Source organism: Anolis sagrei, chromosome 4 (genome assembly GCF_037176765.1).
Source record: "Anolis sagrei isolate rAnoSag1 chromosome 4, rAnoSag1.mat, whole genome shotgun sequence".
In the NCBI taxonomy this organism is placed as follows: Eukaryota; Metazoa; Chordata; class Lepidosauria; order Squamata; family Dactyloidae; genus Anolis; species Anolis sagrei.
This window is the reverse complement of record NC_090024.1, coordinates 112,761,310-112,772,993: the sequence shown is the minus strand read 5'-3', so window position 1 is coordinate 112,772,993 and position 11,684 is coordinate 112,761,310. Positions and strand designations below refer to the sequence as shown.

The 11,684-nt window shown below is 44.6% G+C and overlaps 1 protein-coding gene across 3 annotated transcripts in view; it reads right to left on the bottom strand.

Annotated features, from left to right (window-relative positions):
• Positions 1-3,436: 3,436 nt before the first annotated feature.
• The window catches only part of WDR47 (WD repeat domain 47), a 70,769-nt gene continuing 62,521 nt past the window's right edge, over positions 3,437-11,684 (bottom strand). For all 3 annotated transcript variants that reach the window (XM_060774581.2, XM_060774580.2, XM_067467573.1), the window contains 2 exons: positions 6,802-7,020; positions 3,437-4,980 (listed from right to left, as the gene is read on the bottom strand). In XM_060774581.2, coding sequence (XP_060630564.2) covers positions 4,838-4,980; positions 6,802-7,020 — 362 coding nt within the window. In that variant the 3' untranslated portion in view covers positions 3,437-4,837. The remainder of the gene's footprint in view (positions 4,981-6,801; positions 7,021-11,684) is intronic.

Sequence of the window (11,684 nt, the reverse complement as noted above, 5' to 3'; positions counted from 1 at the left end):
GATTTGGTATTCTATTAAATGTCCTTTGACCAGTATCTGGCCACTTGGAGTGCCTCTGGTGATGCTGCAAGAAGGTCCTCCATTGTGCATGTGGCAGGGCTCAGGGTGCATTGCAGTAGTCTGTAGTTTGCTCTTCTCCACACTCGCATGTCGTGGATTCCACTTTGTAGCCCCATTTCTTAAGGTTGGCTCTGTATCTCGTGGTGCCAGAGCACAGTCTGTTCAGCGCCTTCCAAGTCGCCCAGTTTTCTGTGTGCCCAGGGGGGAGTCTCTCATTTGGTAGGTTCTGGGTTTGAGCCTGCCACTTTTGGACTCTCGCTTGCTGAGGTGTTCCAGGGAGTGTCTCTGTAGATCTTAGAAAACTATTTCTTGATTTAAGTTGTTGAAGTGCATGTTGATATCCAAACAGGGATGAGCCGGAGATGTCTCTGCCTTGGTCCTTTCACTATTAGCTGCTACATCCCAGCAGATGTCAGGTGGTACAATATCAGCTAAACAGTGTAATTTCTCCAGTGGTGTAGGGCACAGACAACTCATGATAATGCGGCATGTCTCGTTAAGAGCTACATCCATTGTTTTAGCGTGGTGAGATGTGTTCCACACTGGACATGCATACTCAGCAGCAGAGTAGCACAGCGCAAGGGAAGATGTCTTCACTGTATCTGGTTGTGACCCCCAGGTTGTGCCAGTCAGCTTTCATATGATATTGTTTCTAGCACCCACTTTCGCCTGACTGAGATCTGTGAGATCACAGGAGCTGTCTTCATAGACCTGTCAGCAGCCTATGATACTGTGAACCACCGCCTCCTCCTGAGAAAAATGTATAATATCACAAAGGACTACCACCTCACCCACCTCATAGGAAACCTGCTACAAAACAGGAGCTTTTTTGTTGAGTCCCAGGGCCAGAGAAGCAGATGGTGGAAACAGAAGAACGGCCTGCCTCAGGGGAGTGTGCTTGCTCCATCCATGTTCAACATCTACACAAATGACCAGCCACTGCCAGAAGGGACAGAGAGTTTCATCTTTGCTGATGATTGTGCCATCACCGCTCAAGCAGGGAGCTTTGTGATGGTAGAACAGAAGCTTTCCGAAGCTCTAGGTGCTCTTACTGCCTATTACAGGGAAAACCAGCTGATCCCCAACCCATCTAAAACACAGACATGTGCCTTTCATCTCAAAACCAGAGAAGCATCCCGAGCTCTGAAGATCACCTGGGAAGGAATCCCACTGGAGCATTGCAGCCCACCCAAATACCTGGGAGTCACTCTGGACCGTGCTCTGACCTACAAGAAGCACTGCCTGAACAGCAAGCAAAAAGTGGGTGCTAGAAACAATATCATACGAAAGCTGACTGGCACAACCTGGGGATCACAACCAGATACAGTGAAGACATCTGCTCTTGCGCTATGCTACTCTGCTGCTGAGTACGCATGCCCAGTGTGGAACACATCTCACCACACTAAAACAGTGGATGTGGCTCTGAATGAGACATGCCGCATTATCACGGGGTGTCTGCGCCCTACACCACTGGAGAAATTACACTGCTTAGCCGGTATTGCACCACCTGACAGGAAAGAGAAGGAAACAAGGATAGGATGGTGTGTGAGAGGAGGACCTGAGAAAAGAGCCCAAGAGGCTAAATCTGGCTCCCGATCCTGGGTCTGCCCATACCTGGGTTACTGGAAAGAAGCATTGAAAGCTTCCGGTAGAGGCGGAATGGCGGCGGACGCAGGTTTCTGAGGCTCCGCGAGCCAAGTGAAAGGAACCTGTGTACCCCTACAGAGGGAAGGGGTCCTGAAACCCCACAAGTGGTCGGACTGGAGGACCACTTGTAAGCAAAGCTCGTAGCAGACCTGCGGGGGCAGGAGGAGCGGTCTCCCCTCAAGGTTTATGTTGAGGAAGGTTTTAAATCTATTAACTAGCTGTCCCCTGCCATGCATTGCTGTCGCCCACATGGGGGTTCTGTGTGGGAAGTTTTGTCCAATTCTATTGTTGGTGGGCTTCAGAATGCTCTGTGATTGTAGGTGAACTATAAATCCCAGCAACTACAACTCCCAAATGTCAAGATTCTATTTTCCCCAAACCCCACCAGTGTTCACATTTGGGCATATTGAGTCTTCGTGTACAGTTTGGTCCAGATCCATCATAGTTTGAGTCCACATATAATTGTCCTTCTTTAGGGGTCCCTTTCAAATCTATGATACTATATGTATGTGTATGTGTGTGAATCGTATCTATCTATATCTATGGCTGGATGGCTCTTTGTCAGGAAGGCCTTGTTTGGTTTTCTTGTCCTGGTGAAGGGAGTTGGACTGGATGGCCTTAAGTATTTTCTGTTGGTTATGGGGGTTCTGTGTGGAAAGTTTGCCCCAATTCTGTCATTGATGGGGTTCAGAATGCTCTTTGATTGTAGGTGAACTATAAATCTCAGTAACGACAACTCCCAAATGTCAAGGTCTATTTCCCCCAAACTCCATCTGCGTGCATATTTGGACATATGGAATATTTGTGCCAAGTTTGGTCCAGATCCATCATTGTTTGAGTCCACAATGCTCTCTGGATGTAGGTGAACTACAACTCCCAAACTCAAGGACAATACCCACCAATCCCTTCCAGTGTTTTCTATTGATCATGGGAGTCCTGTGTGCCAAGTTTGGTTCAATTCCATTGTTGGTGGGGTTCAGACTGCTCCTTGATTGTAGGTGAACTATAACTCCCAGCAACTACAACTCCCAAATGACAAAATCATTTTTTTTTTTGAGTGAAGGACATACATTGGGTTGTTAGGTGTCTTGTGTCCAAATTCATCCAGTGGTTTTTGAATTATGTGAATCCCACAAACGAACATTACATTTTTATTTATATAGATTTTCAGTATCTTATAGTATTTTGCTAATATTTGAACAAAGACTGGCAAATGCGATATGAAGAGGGGAATATCAAAAGATGAGACTAATTAAAATAATGGACATGAAGACTTTTATATAAATTCACAGAGTGACGGATAAATTAGTGATCAAGTTTAAGAGTAACACATTTTTTTTCCTGGGTTATAGATGTCATTTCTTAATTGGTTCTGTCATAAAAACATGGGAAATGTTTATTAAATTGCAAAAGCTTTGTTTTTGTGGGACATCCTGCAGCACATTTTGCTATAGTTTTTTCAATGAATATCTCATAAAGTCTCAACCAATTCAACTCTGTTTGTGAAAGCCACAAAAATGAAGTTTCTGGAATATAACAACTATTTTCAAAGTAAGCACTTCACAGAAAATAACACGTTCAAAACAAGAACCCATTTTTCAAATATTGTTACATATGTAATTATTTAAAATGTTGTCCCATACTTTGCTTTTAAACAGCATTATTGAAGTGAGTCGGTACAATGTAGAGTCACATACTATTTTTAGAAATATATATATACATTCCACAATTTTGTCATTTAACTTTCAGGTGTCAGTCTTTATTGAGTTGAAAGCACATATACACTTCAATAGTAACCTCAACTTTGTATGATAATTAAAAAGGTCTTGCTATAGTGCACAGAATTCATTAATTAGAACCAAACTTAAGTGTATTCAAATAAATAAACTAAATATTTAAGAATTTAATTTAAAAGTAATATAACTGTACAATATGAAAATATAAAACAATACATAAACATAATACTCTAAAGATTTTTAGAAATAAAATTGCAACTCTGTATTATATAGACAGTGCAAGGTTGTTTTTTTTTAAAAAAATTCCAAATAAGCTTATGAACTGGGAAATCATTTAATTTTATAGTATCATGCAGACATAGCATTTCAAGCCATGCTTTTGCCTTTAGTGTTCTTATGGCATTCTATATGCACACATAGAGGAAAACAGCACATGCAACCAGAAGGTCCTTTGCTGTGAAATCCTCAATAATTTGCATTGCTGAAGAAAAATTTACTTTTCAGTTTGAAAAACATTAAAATCTTCAGCAAGGCAAACTGGCTCTGGTGGGAGCTTCAGAGGAATTCCTGCCGTCCAACAGACTGCATACACAGTCTTCCGACACATGTGCATAGAGGTTTGTGGGCTTATGACCAAACTTATTAAAACTGTTGTATCAACCACACCCCAACTGTGAATTTGCTCTCCTACAGTACATTACACAGAGGTATTTTGTTGCATTCAAAAGTGTTAACGTCTCTGCAGCACACCAATGCTCTTTCTCCACCAATAGCTTAAGTGTAGACCATAATCCAGTAATAACCAGTCCAAGTTGAAAACCAGCATATATATATATATCAGATTGTGATTAAGAGCCAGCCACTACCAAACCACTTTTAGAGGCCATAATTACAGGTACTAAAAATCAAAGCATGAAATTTTGATGCAAAGCAGATTCGACAGAATGTAAGCAACCGTGTTGAACATGGCATAACTAATTTTTTGTGGACCTAATGAAGATATTTCATGTGAACTTGACAGAACAGTGGTTCACACTTCTGTAGGGGGAAAAAACTCATTGAGGCAAAGACCAAGGAATGCAATCAACACTAAACTGTAAACACATAATTCGTCTTACTTTTTGAGTGCACACTGACATTGCAAGAGCTCTTTCGACAGACTTCAGCAACAAGACTACAATAGGTCATAGCAGCATGAGATCAAGTGGAAAGCATTGAAAAATAATACTAGAACACACCAACACCTCCGAGCAATAAGGTATCTGTGGAAAGCATCTCTTCTGCATGAGACACTTTCATGGTCAAATGCTGCTCTTTTTGCAATGCGTAGTTGAACCTTCCAGTCATCCTATGTGCCTGTGCTTTATCTGTACTGTTTACTCCAACACACTCCTTTATCCATTATAAGTCCAAAGTCTTACAGTTCGGTCTGCAGAAGATGACAAAAAGGAAAGATCTTGTGTGTGCCATCTGCACTGAATCACTTTGTCTTTATGCTCCCCTACCACCATAGTGGGAAGCTGCTTCGTAAGGTCACCTATGAAAAAAGAAATGGGAATAAATAAGAATATAGCACAACCAAAACACATTTTTTCTTGGTCTCTTGATTTTATTTTATTTTTGTTCCTGGGTTTATTTAGAGTGCTGATTCAGAAAACGGAATTGGATAGACTGCATCTTAAGATATGGTTATCACAATTACATTATGTAACAAAATTAGATTTTTTTTTCTGTTCCTGGTTTGAAAGTGTTATTTCTGTTTAATTATGTTGTACTTATATTGAAAGTAGTTGCTATACTTCAGAAACCTCATTTTTGTGGCTGCCACAAATTATGCTGAATTGGTTGAGATTCATTGAACAATGTAATGAATCCCTTACCTTAGCAGGCTAGGATTGGTTAGGAAGATGGGGGTGGAGCCTAAGTGATCTAAAGGAAAAAAGTGACTTTAAAACTGAGGTTTGAGTTCCCAGTTTGCAAGTTGGGAGTTTGGGTGTTAGCAAGAGCAGCTTGGGTTTTTGAAGAAGAAGTTTGGGTCAGTCTTTTGTGTAGTATTTGGAATAGCTATAGAAAATATAGCTACAATACTGTGTGGAACAGAACCCCGTTAGTGGTCTGTTCATTTCCTAAGGAAGGCTAGTTCAGGGTTTTTCGCTAGATTCCTAAGGGGGATTTTTGAGAATTACTTTCAGAGATTCATTTCCTGAAGTAATTTTCTGTGTTGTAACTTTTAAGACTTGTAACCCAGGACTTTTAAAGATCTTTACTTAAACATAACCACAAGCTTTTTGTACCAATATTTTACTGAAACCATTAATCATTTGAACCTGAATGTTTCAAGCCTGTTCAATAAATGTTCTTGTTATTTTTATCAACTTATACCAGCCTCAGTGTGAATACCTTTGTGGCCAAAGCATTATTCAAGTCAGCTTTCAGCAGCCTCTAAGAAAACTATATTGACACAGAGTGTGTTACTGAACAGCGTCACAGTAATACCTCAGCCTGTTTATTATTAATATGGTGGCAGCGGAAGTCTTTTGAAGAATCAATCTAAGTTTCTCTGTTCTGGTGGTTCCCAGTTCCTAACCCTTTAATAGACAGTTGGTTCAGCAACTATATTCCCTCTACCTTTTGTGAGCTCTATATTTTGGTGAGCTAGTCTGCAGTGGAGGTGTCTTCGTTATACTTTGGCTAAGCAGCGGCTTGGGATTATTTTCCTATATTTCCTACATTTTCCTATATTAAGTTTTGAAAAAAGGAAGTTATGCTGCTGCAACCTGTATGTTCTGTTATTTGTTTTACTATGTCTAGCCTTTTCTGATTTGTGCTTATCGTGTCCCTCAATCCTATGTGTTGTGCAGTTTAGGTCTTTCCTTTCCCCTCTGAACAAATCCATAGCTGAACATCTTTTTAGATTGAGTCCAGCACATTAGCGACAGTTCAACTCACAGCTATCCCCTGCTATATCCAAGTAGCTCATTGAGTACCGTTTGAATTGCGAGCTTCGTTTTTTGGCATTGTCTCCAATTTTATTTTGGACTATATCATCACAGAGTTTTCATGGTCAAAGACATTCAAAAAGGGGTTTACCATGCCTCCCTCTGTGCAATGATATTAGCTATGGTGCCAATGCTGTTGTATCTAAGAGATCCTCCACCAATGTCAATCACCACTACCACACCCACACTGCTGCTGATTAGTAGCTGTTTGGTACATTTACCACTATTTAAAGTTAACAGAAGAATATGTGCACTATTGACTCATACTGTTTATTTCCCAAGTTTTCGGTATTCTATGAAGTAGATCAGAAAAAGAAGAAGAAAAGACCTATTCATTGCTTATTCAGCAGTTCAATTACCTTGAAGGTCTGTCACTTTTATTTTCATATCATAAGATCCAGTGAGGAGATAATGAGCCCCAGGGGAGAAGCGAACAGAACGGACATCACTGGAATGAGGATGATAACTCTGGACCATCCGCCCACCACGGATATCGTAGAGCATACAACTGGAATCCTCCTGGCCTGTTGCTAGAAGGCGGCCACTAGGATCTACAGCTACTGAAGCCACAGCACTCCCTGCAAAAGAAGAAAACCCTCTATCTGTTAAAATCAAAACACAATCCTGTACATATTATCGCTATGTTTCAGAATGAATAATTTACACTACTCTTCTAAAATGCAGAAAAAGGCCAGGACAGACTCTATGTATGTGTGTGAGAGAGAATTTATAATTTAAAAAAGAGTATTTCATATCTATTTCATATTTAGAACAGACATTGCTAATACACTGATTTGTGCACAGTAAAAGCTTTCCACCAGTAGCAAAGACCAGTTAATGTTTCAAGGAAGTTCAGACACATCTGCACTGATTAAAAATACCAGGTTTCACTACTATTCTTTCCAAGTTAGTTTTCCAGCTTTGCCCTCCAGGTTTCTCCGTGCAACACCAACCAAGAGCCGGAGGACGGGGAGGCGGGGTCGCAGTGGTCTATAGAGATTCCATCCATCTGACCAGGAGCCCCATCCCGCAGACCACAAATTTTGAATGCGTCCACCTGAGGGTGGGTGACCGGGACAGAATAGGGATTCTGCTAGTGTACCGTCCACCTCGCTTCACTACAGTCTCCCTACCTGAGCTAGCGGGGGTGGTCTCGAGCCTGGCGGTGGAGTCCCAACAGCTCCTTGTGCTGGGGGACTTCAACATCCATGCCGAGGCAACCCTCACAGGAGCGGCTCAGGACTTCATGTCCGCCATGGCAACCATGGGGCTGTCCCAACGGATAACTGGCCCCACCCACTGTGCTGGACACACATTGGACTTGGTCTTCTGCCAGGGATGGGAGCAGGGTGGCGGTGTGGAGGAGCTGTCTATCTCTCCGTTGCCATGGACCGACCACTTCTTGATCAGATTTAGGCTCACTGCGCCCCCTAACCTCTGCAGAGGTGGAGGACCCATTAAGAAGGTCCGCCCCAGGAGGCTTATGGATCCGAATGGATTCCTGACGGCTCTTGGGGATTTTCCTGCCACCTCGGTAGGTGACCATGTCGAGGCCTTGGTCGCTCTCTGGAATGGGGAGATGACCAGGGCAATTGACAGGATCGCTCCGGAACGTCCCCTCTCGAGTAACCGAGCTAAACCAGCCCCTTGGTTCACTGAGGAGCTGGCAGCGATGAAGCGAAGGAAGAGGGTACTAGAGAGCGTGTGGCGCTCGGACCCAAGCGAGCCAAATCGAACACGGTTTGTGTCCTTTCTAAGGGCATATGCCGTGGCAATAAAAGCCGCAAAGAAAACTTTCTTTGCGGCTACTATTGCGTCTGCAAAGAACCGTCCGGCGGAGCTGTTTCGGATTGTCAGAGGTCTTTTAACTCCCCCTACCTCAGGTGGGATCCCTGACAATTCGGTCACGCGCTGTGAAGCATTTGCTCGGTTCTTTGCAGACAAAGTCGCCTTGATCCGCTCTGAGCTGGACGCCACATTAAGTGCAGTCTCTGTGGATGTGACACAAGCACCTGCTTGTCCTATTTTGTTGGATTCTTTTCAGTTTGTGAAGCCCGAGGATGTGGACAAGATACTTGGAGGAATGAGGCCCACCACGTCCATCCTAGACCCCTGCCCATCCTGGCTTCTGAAGGAGGCCAGAGGGGGATTGGCCGAGTGGGTAACGGTGGTGGTGAATGCCTCCCTTCGGGAAGGCAAGATTCCAGCGAGCCTAAAACAGGCTATTATAAAGCCGCTGTTGAAGAAGCCATCACTGGACCCCACCAAATTCGAAAACTTTCGGCCTGTTTCCAATCTTCCCTACTTGGGCAAAGTCATGGAAAGCGTGGTGGCCTCACAACTCCAGGTATTCTTGAGAGACACGGATTATCTGGATCCGGCACAGTCTGGTTTCAGACCGGGACATGGTACCGAGACGGTCTTGGTCGCCTTAGTGGATGATCTGCGCCGGGAGCTAGACAGGGGGAGTGTGTCCCTGTTGGTGCTCCTGGACCTCTCAGCGGCCTTCGATACCGTCGACCACGGTATTCTTCTGGGGCGCCTTGCAGAGATGGGTCTCGGGGGCACTGCTTTGCAGTGGCTCCGGTCATTTCTGGAGGGCCGTACCCAGAAGGTGTTATTGGGGGACTCCTGTTCAACACCACAGCCTTTGACCTGTGGGGTTCCTCAGGGCTCCATCCTGTCCCCCATGCTGTTTAACATCTACATGAAGCCGCTGGGTGAGATCATCCGGAGTTTCGGGGTGCGGTGTCATCTGTACGCAGATGATGTCCAACTCTGTCACTCCTTCCCACCTGCTACTAAGGAGGCCGTCGAAGTCCTGAACCGGTGCCTGGCCGCTGTAATGGTCTGGATGAGGGCGAACAAACTGAAATTAAATCCAGACAAGACAGAGGTACTCCTGGTCAGTCGCAAGGCCGAACAGGGTATAGGGTTACAGCCTGTGCTGGACGGGGTCGCACTCCCCTTGAAGGCTCAGGTTCGCAGCTTGGGTGTGACCCTGGACTCGTCGCTGAGCCTGGATCCCCAGGTTTCAGCGGTGACCAGGGGAGCATTTGCACAGCTCAGGCTCGTGCGCCAGCTGCGCCCGTATCTTGGGAAGTCTGACTTGGCCACGGTGGTACACGCTTTGGTCACATCCCGCCTCGACTACTGCAACGCTCTCTACGTGGGGCTGCCCTTGAAAACGGCCCGGAAGCTCCAGCTAGTCCAGCGCGCGGCAGCCATGTTGTTAACAGGAGCAGGGCGTAGGGAGCACACAACGCCCCTGCTGTCCCAGCTCCACTGGCTGCCGATTTGCTACCGGGCCCAATTTAAGGTGCTGGTACTATCCTACAAAGCCCTAAACGGTTCCGGCCCAAAATACCTTGCAGACCGCATCTTGGCCTACGAGCCCACAAGGACCTTGAGATCATCCGGGGAGGCCCTTCTCTCGATCCCGTCTGCCTCACAGGCACGCCTGGCGGGGACGAGAGAGCGGGCCTTCTCGGTGGTGGCCCCCCGGCTGTGGAACGCCCTCCCTGCTGAAGTTAGACAGGCGCCCTCCCTTATGGCCTTTCGTAAGAGCCTGAAAACATGGCTCTTCGAGTTGGCCTTTAACTGAGTGCTATATCTTGGCAATGATGACCGGAATGGACCACGACTATGAGACTGACTATGACCCATGATATGACGAAGCGGATTTTTAGTATAAGTATATGTCAAGTAGTAGTAGCATGTTATGTATTGTTCTGATTACTGTAAATTGTCTTTTCTATGTTGTTGTTCACCGCCACGAGTCGCCCCCTGGGCTGAGAGTGGCGGTAAATAAGTGCAAGTAATAAATAAATAAATAAATAAATAAATAAATAAAATAAGTTTTTGTTTTGTTGAGACCCATACAGCATTTGGTTTATCCCAGAATATTTGCAAAAAGTTTCAGGTATAATGAGAGATAAAGTGAACCAGCTCCTTGTATTTTCACTAATGAAAGTTTACTAGTGGCTTTTTCTGTTGTCTCACTTTCAGCTCCTGAGGTAGGCCCTCTCATGAAGAGGTTTTCAGTGATGTTTGTAGTGGGGTCAGGCTTTTCCCACTGCTGCTTTAGTCATAAACCTGGATGCGACTTGTGGACCAGAGGAAGGTGGAAGAGAAAGACCGGGGGGATGGGGGTGGATCAGGGAAAACATGCCTTAGTTACCTCAAGATTAGACTACTGTAATACACTCTACATAGGGCTTCCCTTGAAGACGGTTCGGAAACTACAGCTGGTGCAAAGGTCAGTGGCCAGATTGTTAATTGGAGCAAGTAACAGGGAGCAGTCAACCCCCCTGTTTAAACAGCTCCACTGGCTGCCGATAAGTTTCCGGTCCCAATTTAAAGTGCAAGTTATCACCTATAAAGCTCTAAACCAGTGGTTCTCAACCTGGGGTCCCCGGATGTTTTTGGCCTTCAACTTCCAGAAATCCTAACAGCTGGTAAACTGGCTGGGATTTCTGGGAGTTGTAGGACAAAACACCAGGGGACCTACAGGTTGAGAACCACTGCTCTAAACAGTTCAGGACCTGCCTATCTGTGCGACCGCCTCCTCCCCTACGAGCCCACATGGTCCTTAAGATCTTGCGGGGAAGCCCTTCTCTCGCTCCCGCCCCTGTCTTAGGTGTGATTGGTGGGGACGAGGGAGAGGGTGTTCTCAGTGGTGGAATTCCCTCCCCAGGGAGATTAGGCAGGAACCCTCCATAGCCACATTCCGTAAGGAACTAAAGACATGGATGTTTCATTGTGCCTTCAATTGATGACCCCTATGACAAACGATTGTACCGTGATCAGTTTTCACCATTTAATCTGAATTCCTATATTACATCATTATTCATATATGTAAGTTAAACTGAGATTATCATGATTCTGATCCTGTTTAATTGCTCTGTTTTCCTGATATCTCCTGTGCCATTTATGTTCCTATCCACCTTATTGAACTATTTACCCCAGTGGTTCTCAACCTTCCTAATGGCATGACCCATTAATACAGTTCCTCATGTTATGGTGACCCCCAACCATAATATTGTTTTCGTTGCTACTTGATATCTGTCATTTTACTACTGTTATAAGCCATAAATATCCAATATGCAGGATGTATTTTCATTCACTGAACCAAATTGAGCACAAATACCCAATACGCCCAAATGTGGATGCTAGTGAGGTTGGGAGAGGATTGATTTTGTAATTTGGGAGTTGTAGTTGCTGGGATTTATAGTTCTCTTAT